At 38.0% G+C, this 19052-nt stretch overlaps 4 protein-coding genes across 7 annotated transcripts in view; 2 read left to right on the top strand and 2 right to left on the bottom strand.

The window, feature by feature from the left end:
* LOC307041909 (troponin I, slow skeletal muscle-like) overlaps positions 1–19052 on the top strand; it is a 117388-nt gene that overhangs the window by 86734 nt on the left and 11602 nt on the right. The gene's annotated exons all lie outside the window — the stretch shown is intronic.
* LOC307041901 (uncharacterized protein) lies at positions 287–7725 on the bottom strand (the record flags this gene model as incomplete). 3 transcript variants are annotated; one of them, XM_079685477.1, is made up of 19 exons in its annotated part: positions 287–808; positions 989–1071; positions 1659–1825; positions 2398–2535; positions 2622–2736; positions 3078–3206; positions 3603–3697; positions 3779–3842; positions 3930–3989; positions 4068–4195; positions 4360–4445; positions 4573–4693; positions 4783–4909; positions 5002–5108; positions 5446–5557; positions 6030–6204; positions 6297–6411; positions 6511–6612; positions 7641–7725. In XM_079685477.1, the coding sequence occupies 19 exons, from the start codon at positions 7723–7725 to the stop codon at positions 613–615; spliced, it is 2205 nt and encodes a 734-aa protein (XP_079541603.1). In that variant the 3' UTR covers positions 287–612. The 3 variants fall into 3 exon arrangements, with proteins under 3 accessions (XP_079541603.1, XP_079541602.1, XP_079541604.1); XM_079685476.1 differs by having other exon boundaries at positions 3930–4195; XM_079685478.1 differs by having other exon boundaries at positions 3930–4195; positions 6511–6590; positions 7641–7695.
* On the bottom strand, positions 8104–18068 carry LOC307041903 (interleukin-17 receptor A). Of its 2 annotated transcripts, XM_079685487.1 has the most exons (12): positions 17984–18068; positions 11427–11460; positions 11309–11330; positions 10882–11025; positions 10592–10710; positions 10390–10510; positions 10019–10066; positions 9764–9921; positions 9563–9637; positions 9388–9457; positions 9015–9110; positions 8104–8930 (listed from the first exon to the last, which is right to left on the bottom strand). In XM_079685487.1, exons 4-12 carry the CDS (start codon positions 10937–10939, stop codon positions 8119–8121), a joined length of 1557 nt encoding a protein of 518 aa, XP_079541613.1. In that variant the 5' UTR covers positions 10940–11025; positions 11309–11330; positions 11427–11460; positions 17984–18068; the 3' UTR covers positions 8104–8118. The 2 variants fall into 2 exon arrangements, with proteins under 2 accessions (XP_079541613.1, XP_079541612.1); XM_079685486.1 differs by lacking the exon at positions 17984–18068 and having other exon boundaries at positions 11427–11629.
* LOC307041906 (troponin I, slow skeletal muscle-like) lies at positions 16500–18846 on the top strand. Its single transcript, XM_079685491.1, has 5 exons — positions 16500–16648; positions 16763–16894; positions 17841–17930; positions 18019–18189; positions 18279–18846. The coding sequence occupies exons 1-5, from the start codon at positions 16583–16585 to the stop codon at positions 18363–18365; spliced, it is 546 nt and encodes a 181-aa protein (XP_079541617.1). The 5' UTR covers positions 16500–16582; the 3' UTR covers positions 18366–18846.

Raw genomic sequence — 19052 nt, 5'->3', positions numbered from 1 at the left:
GAACATTTGCAGGTAAAGTTTTACTTGTAATATTATTATGGTTTTATTAGTACTGTTACTTTTTTTTGTCAATGAATTATGCCAATACATTTTTTTTCTTTTTTTTCTTCCTTTTTTGAAGGGTGACCATTCTTTTTCTTTTGATATTAGGTACGTTCTTTTGACAGAAAACATTGGACTAATGATTTTAGTTAAGTTAATAAATATAAAAAGACTGTTAGGAGTTAAATTACACAACCAGAAAACAGGAAAAACACAAGAAAATGACTATAGTATCTTATCTATCTTTCCTTTTAAATATGTATCTTTATTTATTTTTAAGAAATAAACCACCACATCAGGCTACCTTATACCATTTTATAATTTATTCACAAGGATTTGTAATCAAGAAAGAGTGTTTAAGTGATTTGTCTTTAGACCAATATCAAATATCATATCAAATGTGTATTAGATGGTTTAATGTAGAATCTTTATACATCACGCTTTACAATCCAATCACACACTAAAAGGCCTAAAATTATCAAACTGACAAAGATATTTGAAAAACTAATGCATATTAGACCCACTTTTCTACTTTTCCCCAGGTAGGTTTTTAAATGGTGTTTAACATTTTTAATCAATCCACATGAAGCTGGGTTTTGGCCATTCTTGAGTCTTGACTTTGTTGGGATCCACAGATTCGAAGGTGAGCGTTGGGGCGATAGGATGTGGTGAGGCCAGAGAGAGACGAGCAGCCAGGAGCCCCATCCGAACACAGCTGTCTGTGTCTCGCTGTCGGAGGATCCCAGCCATCAAAGCACCTGCGAGACTGCAGACAGGGAAGGGATAAATGTTGTTTTGTTTTGAATGTTGTTGAGTTACAATCATTTTGTAAGTGAGAGAAAAAGTTCATGAGAAATAAGAGGATGAAACAGAAGCAGAAAGAAAGTTTGAAATTAAAAAATAATGTGTACGAGAAAGTACAGTAGGTCAACTAAATGTCCAGCACCTGTCTCCTGCTCCTGACACATTCATGGTCTCGTCTGCCGTCACTGTCAGCGCCGGGTAGTGGACAGCACAGAGCTTCCTCTTCTGCAAACGTATAGTTCAGTTAACTGTCACTTTCACTGTTGTCATCATCATCATCTGAATTATCATCATCCTCAACGTAATTATCATCAGTTTAAAGCTAATGCTTCACCTAACAAAAGTTCCTCTGATTTTGTTAGAGAACAGCCATGTCAAGAAATTCTCATAAAAATCATATATTAATAAAAATGTTCACTTTTTTTTCACGTCAGTATGCAATTAGTGTTTGATTAGCAACAGCATTGATTTGGCTGCATTTTAACTATTATTTTGAGGAAAATAACACACATTTTGTTCTAAACTACCATCTTGAAGCCATGGACCGATTGATAGCCCAATGTTATAAAACGCATGATTATATGCTGTAATGGTAGTAGAATCACAAATTGTGGTTATAATGGGGTTCTATGGGGGCTTTGTCCTCAAAGGGCCTCAGTGACTGTGTTTTGGTTACACAGCTTAATTTTTGAGTTTTTCACAGGAGTTGATCTTCTAAAATTCAGGTAAAAAACCAGCTTACACCCTTTCCAAAATGTATGTACATTAACAAAAAAAGCCAAAGTTAAGGGTTGAATATAAGTTGCCCTCACCTTCTTCTGTTTCCTTGGCTGCAGGTTGACAGAGCCAGCTTCATGCTCTCCACACACCAGAACCCCACTCTCCCCCAGAGTCACCACCAGACAGTGGAGATGCTCCAGGAGGGGGCGTGAGAGAGCCACAGCAACACTCAGCACCTCCTCAACAGAGCTAGGCAGCACTTCAACCCACAAGACAAAACAAAACCACATCCTCAATGACACTACTTCACAAGAACACTAACTTCACACACTGTTGAAAGATTCAAAGGGCTTTAAAAACACATCAAAAAACTATAAAAATAGTGCAAGCTCAGGAGTTTAGCATTCTTATGGCCTGTTGGATAAAATCAATCAATCAATGTTTATTTATATAGCCCAATATCACAAATGTTACATTTGTCTCAGTGGACTTCACAGTTTGTACAGAATATCAGTATGACAATACGACACCCTCTGTCCTTAGACCCTCACATCGTACAAGGAAAAACTTCCAGAGAAAACCCCACAGTTTAAAGGGAAAAATGGGAGAAACCTCAGGGAGAGCAACAGAGGAGGGATCCCTCTCCCAGGACGGACAGACGTGCAATAGATGCCGTGTGTAAATTGAAAAGATAATACATTTGCAACATAGGTAGTCCAAATGTTTAAAACTGTCCCTGAGTCTGGTCATTGTATGTTGGGTTATGTGTTTGCCAGGATAAAGAAGTCAATTAGGGGTTAAACCATGACGGATTCAATAAATACACTTTACCTTCAGGTGTGGGCAGGCCCAGAGTTTTGTTCATGGTGCGCAGCTCGGCCAGGTTTGGGGATGAATAGGAAAGGGACTTCCAGGCGTCGGACAGGAAAGGCTTACAGGCTTTATCTGAATCTGTCGGCTCATACCAAACTGTGACACACATTGATTGTGTTGTGTTAGAGTCAATGAAAGCTTCTGACCATGATCATTCATAGTGAACATCTTTCCATGCTTACCATTGATGTTGTGTTTTTTGGCAATGGAACAAACATAGTCTATGGTGGAGACAGGGATGTTTCCATCCAGACACACGAGGGTGGCTGATGAAAGCTGCTTCTCAAACTGTGACACCTACAAACAGATATTAAGTCATTAAACTTCATTTCCATAGCACATTTCAGAACAAGAGGTGCGTCGAAAAAATAATATAGATATATATAAAACAAACTTAGGTTGCAATTTTTTTTTTTTTTTATCTTATTTTGTTGTACAACCCTAAAAATAATCAGTTCATAAATCTTTGGAAGTGTAAAATAAAACAATAAATATACACATTCAGAACTGGAAACTGGAAAATGACTCCATGTTGGACAGTGTTGGAGCGAATTGGAGAGAATTACCTGCATTTGTATGGAATTTGATCACAAATCCTTGTCTGTAGCCTTGCTAAAATAGAGGCTTGTTATACTTACATACTGCGCTGTGATCTGCTGATGAATGTCCATGTCTCCCAATCCTAGACTCAGTTCTCCACTAGCAGTGATGACAGCACAGTACGTAGCCGTGCTCTGCTCTTCTAACCTGGCCACACCACTTGTGTTCTTACAGAAATAAGGACCAAAAGTCAGGTTAACATTAACAAGCCCTTTGAGCATCAGGAAAAGCGCTTTATAAATGTAATGTATTATTATTATTTTTATTATTATATATAAGCAAAACAAATTATATATTGTATTTAATCAGCAAGTCACTTTGACATTTCATTTCAAGTGAGACCTGAGTACAGTCTGAGTGCTTTTTGAAATACCCTTGGTGTATGTATTACAAGGAAATGAAAAAGGCAGATAATGTAAACGAAATTCAATCCTAAAATGATGAACCTCTAACCAAATCCTTTAACTGGCTTTTCAAAATCAGTATTTCAAGTTTCAGTCTTTAATATAATTTTTTCTATTTGAATCATACTTGGTGATAAACAACTGTTGATGTTTACATACCATATGTTTACAATAGTGTAGCACTGCCTCGCTGTGTGAATCAGCTCCAGTAGCTGAGATCAACAGAGGGCTGCGGCCTAATCGACTCAGAGAGTCTGGAAGGAAAATGAGTGGGACAATTGGTTTCACAGTGCGTGTGAAAACATGTGAATGTACATAATCAGATAAAAACACACCAGCGATGTTCCGTCCTACACCACCAAATGATTGACACACACTTCCTGGGTTTGTCTGTCCAAACTGAAAGAGATAACACATTATTTCTCAGAAGTAAACTACAGTAATCCGATTACGTGATCTGCAGTAGATTGAATTAATATAACTTACAATAAGTGTTTCTGCTTTTCCTTTTGCAATAAAATCAACGTTTATTCCTCCAATGACAACCTGTAAGAGAACAGCATTGTGGGTACTGTAGTGTGACAGTATTTGACAAATCTTCCATTGTACATTTGTTATACTCACTATATCTGAGTCTGAGTGTTTTCCATGACGATTGGTGTTTCCTCTGCACTTTCTCTCAGTCATTTGCCGTGACAGTGCGCGGGCTATCTGACTGCCAACTTTAGCATTGTTATGAATGAGAGCAATGTCTGAGAGCAAAAGAAGTTACGGATTTTGTACGTGTTTATACAGCTTGGAAACATTGTGTGGCCTTTGAGAAAAAACGTTATCAGACTTCACTGTGCCTTTTCCTTTCAAAATGATTTGATATTTGAGCTTGAGCTCTGAATAATTCAGATTTTCAGAAGGATACTGGCACGAAGGGACTTTCCTTCAGTCAGCTCGTTGACCTTTTGAAGAATGAACGGCGTCACATCTCTTCCTGTTATACCTTTAACACTGAAAAACAAAACAGATACAGAAAGTCCAAAGATCCAGACAGATCTTTACGTTTCTGAACTCGTTTTGAAGTGTTGATTAAACAAAAGTTCAACAGATTATAAGCCACAGCAGCGACTCTCTGTACCTTGCCTCTGTGACTGCAGCCTGTACGGCCTCCTCTATCAGCTGGCCGGCGGCTGCATGCTCTTCTGGGATGGGCACGGCTAACAGGACGCCACTTTGGAGACCCAGGGACAGAGTGCTCGCTGAACGACACAAAATACAAATTCATAATAGTTTAAAATAAATAGTAGACATTGAATCTGTGTTTTAAGGATATGAATTTACAGTATACCAATAAGTTTGGCAGCCTCCTCAGGGTTGAAGACATGGAAAGGAGAAGTGAATCCGCTTTGTGGAGAGAAGAAGGCTGGGAAGTTCTTAGACGCTCCATAGGTGGCTACACAGACACCCTGTGTCTCCTAAAAATATATGCAATAACAGGAATATAATACAGCCCAATATCTTTCTTATATTTCATTGATTTTATATATTTTTTTATCTCATATCTCACAAGGTACTCCAGGGTGCGACCTATGTCCAGAATAGATTTTACACCAGCAGAGACGACTGCAATGGGAGTCCTGCCGAGCTCTGTCAGATCTGCACTGATGTCCAGACCTGGAGGAATAATCATGACCAATGGTAAGTCTTCAATAAAAAGTAAAATTATACTATCTTATTATGTACAAACAGAACTTACAGTACTGTTCTGAAAGGTGACTATTGGGGTGCTCATGGAGACCTAACTCAGGGTGAACTATCCCATCACCAGGCATTTATTTGACCTCCAAAGAATAATGTTAACTCATAATTGTTCATCGTTATCAATAAATCCAGTTTAACATAAAATAGCACCTTATGACACATTGTTGAATCTCCATGTGAAAAGATGCCAAAAAATCCAGTCAGTGAATCTGTTTTCATTTTTTATTTTAGTACTTATAAACCTGCTTACTGTTCTCTCCGTCTCTGTGAACTCCTCCTATGCCCCCTGTGACAAACACAGGGATGCCAGCTCGATGTGCAGCTATCATCGTGGCCGACACGGTTGTTCCCCCAGAGAGCCCCTGAGAAAATATCACACAGGACAGCAATAGTGAAAAGATATTCAAAGCTCACAGAATATGACACTGAAATGGTTAACTTCCTTGTCAGCTTTTAGGACTCAATTTAAGATATTTCTAATTTCTTCATGACATTTTTTGCAAGATAGTTTTGTTGGTTGTCCATATATACTTATTTTAGGTCTGTTTTGTTGTTTGTTTTCTGTCTTTTCCTTCTGTTTTCTGTTAGCTTTTTTTCGTATAATGCTAATAATAATGTTATGTATTATTTGTATAGATAGGAGAGAACTCTGAATAAGTATTTTATTATTATTTTTCCTCTCCTGCAGTTGCATTACTTTCCATATGATGTGTTTATTTTATATTAGAGTACAAGTAAATAGATTGAACTAGAATAAGTTGATGCGACCAGGTCGGCCTTCAGGTTTTAGAAAGTGATTCTTTTTTAAAATAAGTGATTGTGTTGTGGTCTCACTTTGCTGACGACGTAGGGCAGGTCACGGCGGGACACCTTCATGGAGCTCTTGCAGCGGGCCAGGTGGTCGAGCTCCTCTGACGACAAACCAACATGGACGACACCATCGATCACTCCAACCGTGGCTGGAGTGGCTCCTTCAGATCGCACAATGTCCTCCACCTCCTTCGCTGTGCTGCATTAAAACATTGGTAGCACTAATTTTCAATGATTTATGTCGCTTTTAGCTGCTGCTGTCAGAGTTGACTGACTCTTTAAACGGGGTACCTCAGGTTGTGTGGATAGGGCATGCCATGTGTGATGATAGTACTCTCCAGAGCAACCACTGGTTGGTTTTCTGCCAGCGCCTCAGACACAGATGAATGAACTCTGAAGAGGCTTTCTAAGAGAAGATGTGCAATTAAATCATCATTATTATTATCATCCCTCTTTTATACTTTATACAGTTTTTAATATAGATATGATTAAAGGATGCATTTACCATTTCTGCACAATCTGCTTTGATAAGTTGTGATTCCTCTTCTCAGGAGGAGTGCAGAAGCTCTCTTCAGCATCCTCATTCTGTTCAGATTTTGAGAGAAACCTTGAAAACAGGACGTGTTTCGAAAATAGATTGTCAGCTGAACGTTTCAGACTGATGTTCCAAAGGCCAAGCCTCATCTTAGCGCCTCCTCTCTTTGGGCACTCGGAGGTCATTTCAGTTTGAGAGTCAGAATTCAACAGATTGGAAAATGTTCTTACTTTTGCTGTAATCCAAATGTCTTCTTTCCAACATACATTAAAAAAATTAGCATCGGACATTATTGGAAAGATAACGTTAATCAGAGCTTCAGAATGAATCGCAAACATTAACGCATTAAAAAACGATTTCATTATATATATCTTCCATACGTTTGACTTATTTAGACTCCTTTCTTTGATTAAAACAATTCATAATAAACAGCATGTCTATCTAATATAGCGTATAAACCAATTCAAACAAAGAACTGCAAGTATCAAACAATGTGCTGGTCAAAATAAAACCTATGTACATCATTACCTCAGCTTCTTGAATGAAACATGTAATCCAGTTGCATCACACCCTGCAGTGTGTTCTCTGTCACTGCAAGGCAGAAGTCCAACTCAGCCATTGTGAGGATTTCTTTGCTCCAGTTAGTTGGGACAAATTCCCACAACCTTTCCCCCTTTTTTGGGGCCACTCTCAGAAACCAACTTCTAGAGTTAGGGTCTGTTTGCTATCTCTTTCTACCACTGCATGTATGCACCATGTGAGTTGGCTGAAATGTACTACATTGAGTAAATACTTTACATCTGATTTGTGCCAGATTTCAAATGTAACAGTCTTTAATATCTCATCAAAAACAAAGAGAGGATCAGAAACACACCAACAAACACTTGGAATTATAATGAACAGATCAGATCTACATCATACAAAGGATTATCAACATTTACATATTTCTGGTCACATACTTTATGCCGCAGGGACACCTTTTACCTGTGATAATACAATAAACATGTCCATGCTTTACAGTATTAAAAAGCCCATAGCACATTAGATTAAATCAGTTAATTATAATACAAAACAGTGTCACAAATCAAGACTAGTCTTACCTTCTTCAGTGTAACAGAAACGATAGAAACTTTGCCCAGTAGGCTGAACTTTGACCCAAACGCTGTTGACACAGACCAAAAGCATCTACCGCAGATCTCTGTGCTATAGCTACTCTGGATCTGTCTCCTGAGTGAAAGCAAGATATATTAACATTAATGCAGCATACAAAAAAATAACTGCAGCACTGATATGAAGGGAAGCATAAACTTGGTAAAACTAGAAAGTCACTCAGAAATGGCAGGCCTCCACAAAGGCCATTTCCAGAGACAAAAAATGTGTCTGTATGGCCCATGATGAATGTTTCAAAGTTTCCACCAACAGTGGAGAAGATCATCATTGTCGTCCCAAAACATTACCACAATTTCATCAAACATGCTGCATGTTCTCAGATATAAGTTGGTTAAACTCCACAGAAGTGCACATTTGAAGCTCTTCAGCCACGTAAAGTCCTGTTGTGTTGACAGTGAAATCAGTTTCTTATGTATTTAAATGACTGGTGACTTGAGCTGAGTCAGGTTCACGATATGTAATGAGGTTTATGGTTGATTTTTCATCATCACAGATTTCAGAAGAGGTCTTTGAGCTCTCCAGTAGTTCCTCTTCAAACCACTGGGGATGCTCCAGCTGGTATGCATGAAAAGCCTCTATGGCGTCCCTCAGGGCTCTACCGGAGGCACACTGGTGGTACTTTTCCTCTGAAAGCCCATCAATGTGATTCAATATGCCGGGCTCGTGCTTCTCAGTGTCCAGGATCCTGAAAAATAGCTCCTCAAACTGTTTCATCAGCTTGTATCTCAATGTAATGTTGAACGGTGAAGGAACATCATCTTCAGAACAAACATCATCAAAGTAAGCCACTATGTATTTTTCAAATGACGCAGATCTGATAAAATGGGGTACCATGAGGCTGAGGGCTGGACTGAGCATGTCACCCATAGGTGATCGGGCGTCCTCTCTCAGAAATACCCGTTTGTCTCCACACATGGCTTTCCATTTGGCTTTAACTCCTCTTGAGCACAGGATTAGTATCTTATCTTTAGAGCTTTCAATTTGTTCCCTGTGCCAGTCCAGCCACTGAATGCTTCCCAACACTCCCAGCCTTGTGGAGTCCAGCAGATCCAGGAACACTTCAGTACCACATTTGGTTGACAGAAATGCACTAAGCTTGAGGACAATGTTTTTGTATAAAGGGTGGTCGAGGGAGTAAATGACGAGGAGTCTTCTTCTCTCTCGAACTTGAAAACCTTCTGGTTGTTGTTTGGCAGCAGATAAAGATGAGTTCACAGGATCTGAGAAAAGAGGGAAATCTGTTGGTTAATTATCAATTCAAGATGCGTTTTCTATTCATTACTGTGCATTTGTAAGAAGCAAACCTTTCTGGAAAGCTCTCCACAGTAAAAAGGCAAGAAAACCACCGCAGACAAGCAGTGCCAAGCATGCCTTTATAATTAAAGTCCGGGGTGGATAATCTAAAGAAAAGCAAACAAATGTGATTAGATAAATCAACCCCCCTGTGTCTAAAGATGCATCTGAGTGGCTTTCAAGATGATTAAAAGGATAGGAAAGAATACATATAGTTGTTTTGTATTTTATCTATTCTTTGACAATCTGATAAATGTAAAGGTCTAAAAGCTGATAAATCTTCAACAAGGGGAAGCAAGTAATCGCTGCTTTAGTGTTAGAGATCTCAAGCCAATACGGTTAGGAACCACTGAGTGGTAAATATAGTTTACTTATCGTACTTACACTTGCATAAATCTATATCTTTCTTGGCACCCAAACAGTCATTCTTGCATCGAACAAAAAACGGCTGAATCTTAAAAATAAGCAGAGTCAGTTAAGTTTATAATGTTGTATGAGTTCATATACGAGTACTTTATTAACTGGTATGGATGGGACCTTACATTTAAATGAAACTTACCAATAACTCCATTTTACACTGTGGAAGCTGCCCCCACCCAAACTCAAATGTCACAGTCAGGGATGTTTTGTTTTCCTGTAGATAGAGAAAACCATAATGATATAATGTTTCCAAAACAAGGAGTACGTCAGGATCGTAGTCTCATAATATACTCATTTTTGTCATCATTGGTAATATAAGATAGAAATTCAGTGTAATCACCTTTGAGACACTCTTTGATGAATTGAAACCTTTACTGTGGATGGACACTTGGTATGTCTCTGAATGTTGTGCTGCTTCAAAAAGCACATCGATGGAAAACTTTCCAAGCCCTTTATTGAGATCCACCGAATGATTAATGTGAGGATCCCAAAGACTACCTAAAAATAACGAAACATGCAGAAGATAATGTTAAAATGGTCCAGGATCGTTAACAGCGGTCGATTTAAAATCTGCTAGATGTAGATTTACAGGTACCATTTTCCAGACACATTTGGGCCTCTTGGATTCTCGTGTCATCACATCCTGGCCATGAGGGAACAAGTTACATGAAGAAGATTAGACACCGATTTGATTCAAGAGCCATTGTCACTATATGTATTAAAGGGATATTTCTTTGGGAGGGATTAAGTTGTCACTACCGTCTGACTCAAGAGCGGATATTTTTACATTGCTTTTTTTTTTAACATGGGTCATAATACACACCATATTTTCTGTTATGATCACACAATGTAGTTACACAAAACACAGAATACATTTTAGTCTGCTGTACAAACAAACTTCTAGCTCGTAATAAATGTTTTTTCAGTTTTTCTCATGCAGATTTCAGGGATCTGGAGGTCACTCACCTGGGATGGTAATGTTCATTCTAAGCCTCTCGGGTTCATCATCAGGCTCTGGCAGATTAAGAATTGACACTCTATATGAATGGTGAGGCTCTACCACGACTCCATCCAAGGAAAATGTCCACTAATAAAGAAAAACATATCTGTAACATCCATACTACTTTTGATACTCATAGATAATTAAGCAAGTATGTTCAAATCTCACCTTACTAAGGTCTGGATTTTGCTGTTTGCTGAGGTTGAAAACAAACTGCACACACAAACTTTGATTTGTACTTTCATCCAGAAAATCTATCTGTGATCCCCGAAGGACTTTTACATTACCTGTGAATAGAAGAAAGTGTATATTTTACAATACATTTAATTTGTATTATTATTTTCACCTAAAAATAAATACCGGTTGGTTCACAACTTGTATTTGATGCATTTTTACATGTGAGCTACAATAAACAAAGTGTATTTTTAAAATGAAGCACAGATTTTAGAAATACTTACCATCTGACTTTATTGTCCATGACAAATTTACAACAGAAACAGGTCCGTGTTCGTCCATCCAGACACCCAAATGATGGGGACCCACTTCTGGGCCGTTAGGAGCATGTTGTCGAGGTTTGACAATGCGCTCGTCTGGGCAGTTTTCTGAGATATAAGGAACAGTGTGTCAATTATAATGCTGTGAATATATGCTAAACTTACTGTTTGTGAATCACATAAATGCATAAGTGTCTAATTAAAATAATATTTTTCTGCACAAATCATTCATCCAAGCTTATAATAACACCAAATGTATATATATATTTATATATAATATATATGATATAGACTGTTTCACAAAATAATGCCACTCAACATATTCTTGATGTATATACAGTACACAAGCATTTGAACTTTTTGCGACTAATTTGCTGAATAGGATACTTACTAATTTGGCAGTTCTTAAGACCCTGGGAAAAAAACACAAGATAATTGATGAATTAAAAACAACAAGTGGACTTTTATGATATTGATTGTACTTATAGTTTAATATATTGAATCCTCACCAGTTGATTGCAGTCTTGACGCTTGTCCAGGATCCTGATGGAAGAGGACACCGTGAGTCCAGCAGTCAAACAAAAGCAGAAAAAAGGAACGTGGATCACTCTGGTGAAGCTCCACAACACATGAAGAAAAGCTTTTAAAACAATGAAGTAAATAAGAAAAATAATACACTTCATCTTGAAGATGTTTCAATAGTTTCCTTGAACGAAGACAGAGAAGATTCGATGTGATCCAATCTCAACAAGTGTTCAAGTTTCAGGTTTATCAGGCGCTGCCATCTTATTACAGGAACAGGAAAGACGCTGTGGTTTGTAGTTTCTATTCTCATGAAGAACATGGGCTGAAAATGTTTACCTAAACTTCTACAGAATTATGTCAGAAATAGATGTTTTTTTCTTCCTTCTCTGTGTATGAACACTGTAGATTTAGGCCAACTGCAAACCAATATGTCAACAGTCACTAGGGGTCAGCAGTTACCAAATGTATAATATCTAAAGTTCTGGTTTTAACCGTTTAAATTGCATTTTGGTATCTAAAAAATATTTATAAAAATAAGTTAAGTTATGTCCAATCATTTTAAACATTATATTTGGAGAGTGTTGAGCCTATTAAAAACATTGAATTGCATACTTTTTGGGGGAAATGTTAAGCTTGACTTTAATAGCAGAAATTCAATAGAAAATGAGGGGAGAGAGAGAGAGAGAGACTGTGACCAGGCCGCATTTCAACCTGGGATGTTGTGATTATGCAATCAGTCTTAAACCTCTTGTCTAGAGGCCGCCTCTTAAAGGGACAGTTCCCAACAATATAACATATATACTTTTCCTCTTACCTGTAGTGCTTATTTTTATCAAGACAGTTTTAGCGCGAGTGTCCCTTTAATGGAAACATCGGCTGTATAGAGTTCTGCCTTCTCACAAATATAGCACAACTAGATGAAACTTGGCCTGTAATGCTCAAAGCGCAAACATAAATTGAATTTGAAGGTCTTATTAACAACTTGTCTTTTCAGAAATCATGGTCTTGTTTCTTGAAATAATCTACAGACCTTGTTGTGAGCTGCTTCATGTGGGAACTCTTTTTTACTATCAGGGTGCAGGAGGAAGCATTCATTTACTCAGAGAAGAGGAGTAGTGCTCACTTGTTTGTGGGTGGCTTGCTGCTTTTTTGGTAGAAATGTAAAAAGATCATACATGAGATTGCTCAGAAACAGGGTCTGTGAAATATCATCAGCCAAGTGCCATGTGGTTACATTATTATCAAAAGAAGGCAGACATGTCAACATCTCCAACAATCAACAAGTAACGAAACAATCTATATTGAGTAACCACACTTTAGCTAAGACGAAAGGAGGTATATTTATGTTTTGAGGTGAACTGTCCCTTTAAACACGTCTTAACACCCAGCCTGACCCCGCATAACCACCAGGGACCATAACCCTAATAAAAAGATACCAGAACATATCACTCTAAAGGATCAACACCTGAGGGCCAGGATGAATACCAGAGAACGTGCAGCTATTCACTGCTTAGTTACAAGGGATTATATTGTATAGGACAAAATGTGTCCGTGGTTATGTGTTAATTCCTGTTGGAGTGTTACTTTGTCTCATACACAGCATTTAGCCCAAGAGGATCATTTTACATAACATACAGACATGTGCTGCCTAAATCTGACAAGAATAGACTGCAGATTGTTTTTGCTTTGAGAGCAGTATCAGGGCAATTGTGAATCAGTTGCCACGGTGGCACCTCGATCTAAATATAACACGTTACTTTTATTCAGTGCAGCTGCCGTCTGTTGCGATGTACTGTGTTCAGAATGTACAAATTGTAAGCAGCAGATAAAAACGTAATGAGTAGTGTATAACACATTATAACATTATATAGTGTTGTTGTTGTCAGATATAATAATTCGTTTTGTATGTGTTTGTGTTTTTGTTGACAGTTAAAATTCTTCCTATGAAGCTTTAATGCAATCTAAAACACATGTTGAAGTTATTTTAGGTTAACTTTCTACCTAGTTAAAGGTGGGGAATGTAATTTATTTCAGAAATACTTTTTGTTATATTCCATGGAATGCTCTTAACATCCCGATAGCAAAGAATATATTAAATGCTTTGACAATAATTACATAAAGAAATGTCATCTGTGGAAAACGTAGTGCTGTAAAAAGCACAACCTATCATTTTAGCCGGCCCGGCAAAAATAACTGGATGGCTGGATGGCCTATCGTCAGCCTTCCATCTCGTGCACACATTTATCTCGTGCCCTCATTGGTCATGTGCGCGTTCGTGTGTGTTGGAGGAGGGGCTCTGTAAGGAAGTAACATATTTCTTCCGGCTGTGTATTTTCAAATTCTAGCGCACTCGAGCTGGTTTCTCCAAAATTACCTACCCCACCTTTAATCACGCCTTTACGGTAATCGCCGAGAAGCGGCACTGACGCTAATACAAGATTAAAATAATGCATGTTTTTTTCTGCTTGATTTGCGATACAAATAATTTGTACCATAAGTTCTTAATAAAATTGGTACTGTTGGACTCAGCACTTGTTAGACTACTACCACAAATACAATGAGGTACTTTTACTGTGTACTTTTTGAGTAATACTCAAACCCCCGTCCTGAGTACAATAATTCATGTATTCTGGTATATTTGATGAGGGATCAAATTATTTACACTTTTTACAGTATTACGGCTTCCACAGATGACATTTTTTTATAGATTTATTGTCAAAGCACTTAAGATATTCATCGCTATCGGGATGTTAAGAGCATTCCATGGAATATAACAAAAAGTTTATCTCGAGCCGGTTTCTCAAACTTACATACCCCACCTTTAAGTGTGTCTTGTGAATTGGATATTTAGACTTGGGTACTTTCTGACATTTGTCATCTTGAATATTGTTGGCCACTGTCTTTAATTTTCGTATATTTCAACAATTTTATTTGAGAATTTAGATTTATTAATGTCAATTTTTGTTTGCAAACTAATTGTCCTCAAGATGCAGTTTAAGGAATTAAGAAAGTATTTTTTAAATTGAAAAAAAAAAAAGTAAACAACAACAATATATCCAACATCAATAAAAAATACAACAAATTGTCTTTATGTTTATAAAGAACTTTATATGAAACGTAATAAATGCAAACTGTAAGAACTTGTTAATAGGTTGTAAGCTTTCTGGAAGAGTTTATACAACAGTAACGGGTGCTGTATAGTTTTTAGAGTTGAAATGGTTGACAAATGTATAACATGTCATTCTTACTTTGTATTTGCTTACAACTACATTACAGACTGTTTTTGTTTTTGTTTGTCAGGTCAATAATAAAAACAAATGCATTTTTAATTGCTCCAAAACTTTCATTTTTGAAACTAACTTTAGAAGGCACCTTTAAAACCTTGGCCTGTCCACCCCATGACACATAGTGAGAAAGCAAACAAGGTCAGGGCGCCAGATATCCACAGAGTCGATAAGTCAGCTGTCAGTGAGGTGAGGAGCGTGTTAGGTGGGCCCTTGTGCAATCCAATCACATGAGATGAATGGGTCATGGGCAGAGGGCAAATCAAAAAGGGGTTGCACTGTGATGCAGAAATTGTCAGGTGGACGGGGGGTCTATTTTAGCGAGCCATTCACGTGAGACTTTGAATACATAAATCTTTCACTAATAATCGTCAAGTGCTTTTTGTTTTCCAGACTTACAACTGCTGCTGCCTGCTCTGATTTTCTCTCACTTTTCAAGGTAGGTTTCATATATAATCAACTTGGTATATCTCACAAGAAACTCAAAGTCAATCAGATTAGACATTTAAGGAGACTGCTTAACGTAGCATTGCTATTTCACTTCTTGACATGAGAGAAGCTATCAAAGGCTTTAATGACAAAGACTGCATTACAGCATGCACTGACACATTTACCGTGACTGGTATTTATGTGAGTGAATCTCTGCTATGTTGCCACTTTTGTCAAGGTCTTAAATACGTCTTAACGATATCTTGATCCTGTAAGTGTAGAAATGTAACCCGAGGCTTGAACTGCCTGAAAAGGTATTGTCGGCTGGTAACAGCAGGCCTGACCCGTCGTTTGTCCAAAAAGCTGCTCTGATAAGTGATGAAGGCTCGCTCATATGAACTGGCAACCTCCTGGGTTGAGGGGCAAGGCTGCAGGCTGGGATACTTTACCTTGAATTTAGCCCCCTGTCAGGCTGGATTAATTTAAATTGGTAATATTACTGTGTTGTATCAGAGGCATTGACAGGCTTTCATCAGTCTCTAACGCCTACTTTTGCTAATATATAATGGCATGGTTACATTGCATTTTAGGTATGTGGTTGTAAAGCTAACGCTAGAATGAGAAGGTCAGAGAAAGTGAGAGAGACAGAGGAGATAGGGTTTGTTGACAGCTCATTTCCACTTCAGCCCTAATCTGAAAATGTCTGCTTGAACAAAAGACATGTGCATTTAACATGCAGCAGAATAAAAATGAAGTAGTGTTGTGGATTGAGAATTGTTTTTCATAACTCTCACAGTCTTCGAGAGATTTAATTAAAGTTGGTCTCTTGCCTGCCAAAACTTTTCTCTGGCACCATAAAGGACAAGGCAGCTGCTGGGGGACAGAATAGTATGGTGGCAATGTGGCTAAATATAGCGACTGGCTCCTTGTCAGCTCTTTTAACAATGGGAAGGATTATCTAAACTTGGAAACAAATAAAAATGATTCTGAGAGCCACTGAGGTCAATGAGACCACTTCATTCTATTGAACTGTGAACTACAGTAGTTGGATTTATCAGATTCACTGTAGAAAACATGAGTAAGACTTTAACAAATACTCTAAGTCTAGTATGTAAAACTATCTAAAGAAGTGTTGAAAATGCATGCAATGCATTTCAAAAGAGTAAACAAACTTTGTTTTTGCTCCAAAGGATACCGTAAACTGCAGATATGTCTGAAGGGTAAGTATTGACCTCTAAAAGAGAGCTACAATTCTCTACACTATTTGTATAATAAATAAAAACATCTCTCTATTTCTTTTTTTTACTTGTCTTGTCACATCCTGATGAAGACCGGTGAGTCCAAAAATGTTTTCCTAAACATGCATTAATTAATCATGCATTTTGTGCTTTAAAATGTAACATTTGAAACTGTATTAATTGCTTTATATGACATTATTTTCTTCTTCACAGAAAAAGACAAAGTATTCAGCAACACGCAGACTGCTTTTGAAGGTAGGTCCTGCAGACCTTTTAAACCACTAACATACCATACACTAAAAATGCCATATGCTCCTAGACTGCTTTAATGTTTTTATGCAGACATATTAACGCCTCCCTGTATTACAGTCTAAACTGCTGAAGAAAGCAGCTTCTATGCTGGTGGCTGAAATTGAACAGAAGAAACAAGAGAAGGAGCGAGTTGTGAAAGAGTGTTTCCCTCCCCTGAACCTGCCAGGTCTGTCAGTCCAGGAGCTCCAGGTACTGACGCAGAAAACCATGCTGATTCAGGCATTTCAGAGTACTGCAAGGTTGACATGTTTTTGTAAGCCAGGGGTGTCCAAACTACGGCCAGGGGGGCCAAATGTGGCCCGCGGACCATTTTGAATCGGCCCTCAGCAAATTCAAAACGTATAATGGAATATGGCCCACAAATGAAACTTGTGCTTGTCTTATGTTGTACCTATTAAATATCAATGTAAAAATACATTACACAGTAGTATTCATGTGTTAATAAGAACCCTTTTCAAATACATTCTGTCAATAAAAGTTGGAAACACTTTCTAAAATATCTTAGTTGATAACAAAAAAGCCCAATTACTTATTTACATAACAAGCTTTAAATACACCCTTCCTATTTCTCCTTATTATGAGCAATCTGAGGCTTCTGTTTTAAGGGATGAGCTGTCAACACTCACAAGCATAATTTACCTCCATTTGATTGATTTTGCTAACTGAAATTATGAGGCAGTATACCTCCAGTGAGTGGCCCAGCCCAGCCCTTCGTATATTTTTCTGTATGTGGCCCACGGTAAAAGAAGTCTGGACAGCCCTGTTGTAAGCCAACCTAAAAAGGAACGGTTGCCTTGACAAAAAGCAAATTTAATGTTGCAGAAATGTTGATCTTTGGCAAACAAAATGTTCTTATACTAAGCCGTGTTCGTCACAAATGGACCGATTAAAAAAGATTTTGAGGCCTAAATACAATCGCCACATGTAAATAGATAAACTAACTACACGTTGGCATGACTTCAACATCACCACGGCTAAGTAGATGAGTTTCCTCTTGTTCAGGGTAATGACTTTCATGTCCTCTACAACCTCTTTCTCTTTGAGCCACTTGTTAGCAAACAAAAGCGATTGACCTTAAGACAAGGAAACAGAAAGTGCAACAATTATAACTCAATCAATCTTTTTCTCTTTGCAGGATCTTTGCAAAGAACTACATCGTAAGATTGATGTTGTAGATGAAGTTCGTTATGATACAGAAGTTAAGGTAGTAAAAAATGAAACAGAGGTACAGTGGAAGTTTTTAAGGTACATCACAAATTCATTTGTATATTTACTGACCTATAAGGATGTTGAATGGTGTGTTTGATGCACAGGTCCAGTCACTGAAGGAGAAGATCTTTGGGCTGAAGGGGACGAAGAGGCCTAACTTGAAGAGGGTGAAGAAAACCACGGACGACATGCTGGGTGCATGCAGCGACTCCTCCAAACTCATGAAGCCTGATTTCAAGGCCAAACTCAAGACAGTGAAGAAGGAGGAAGAAAAGGTAACGTTTGGTTGGAAACAATCATCCATCAAGAAAAATAAACTATATTTAAAAGTACATTTAAATGACTTTTTTTTGTATCTTTGCAGAAGGAAGAAGTGACTGATTGGCGTAAGAACGTGGAGGCCATGTCTGGTATGGACGGCAGGAAGAAGATGTTTAACGCAGGACAATAGAAAGTGCTGTTAGTAATACATCGGCCCAATCCCAACATACACCCTAAGGCCTAAGCACTAAACCCTCACTGGTTTAATTGGCATCACCTGTGTGCAGCTGTAATGCTTGAGTGTGCGAGTTCATGAGGACTCATAATGGTATAAAAAGGATGAACAAGACATACCATCGTGACATGCTTGCAACAACTCATCGCCATTAGAGGAAAAAGCCAAGTCTATGGCCACCTCCGTTAGGAAAGTCTGCAGAGATGCAGACTTAAAGAAAGAGTGTATAATGACGTTGAAATAAATTGTTTTTTCTTGATTTAATGTAAACATGTATGTACAAAATACCACTTTATGGTGTAATCATAAACATTGTATAGAATAGCGAATTTGTGAGTTTGTCATTTGAAGTGAAGTATTTGTATTATACAGATGAAGGCGCTGCCACTGGTCTGTAAAACATGTGATGCTTATTAAAAGACCATAAAGACTTTAATGCTTGGTTTTTCTTTGGTTTGTTAGATTTTCCAGTTTTGATGATGATGTGTTCATGGATGTTTTTTACTGGCTGTCCTTAAAGCCTCTACTCTTGATGTTGAGTAATGGGAGTATACACAATTGGTGGTTAACCTGGTGTGTGTGTGGGGGGGGGCGGGGGGGGGTTCAGATCAGAGGAGGCTATTTTAGTTGACCACTCAACCA

Source organism: Notothenia rossii (assembly GCF_949606895.1).
Source record: "Notothenia rossii genome assembly, chromosome: 5".
Classification (NCBI taxonomy): domain Eukaryota; kingdom Metazoa; phylum Chordata; class Actinopteri; order Perciformes; family Nototheniidae; genus Notothenia; species Notothenia rossii.
The sequence above is the reverse complement of the archived record's forward strand: the minus strand, read 5'-3'. Positions and strand labels throughout refer to the sequence as shown.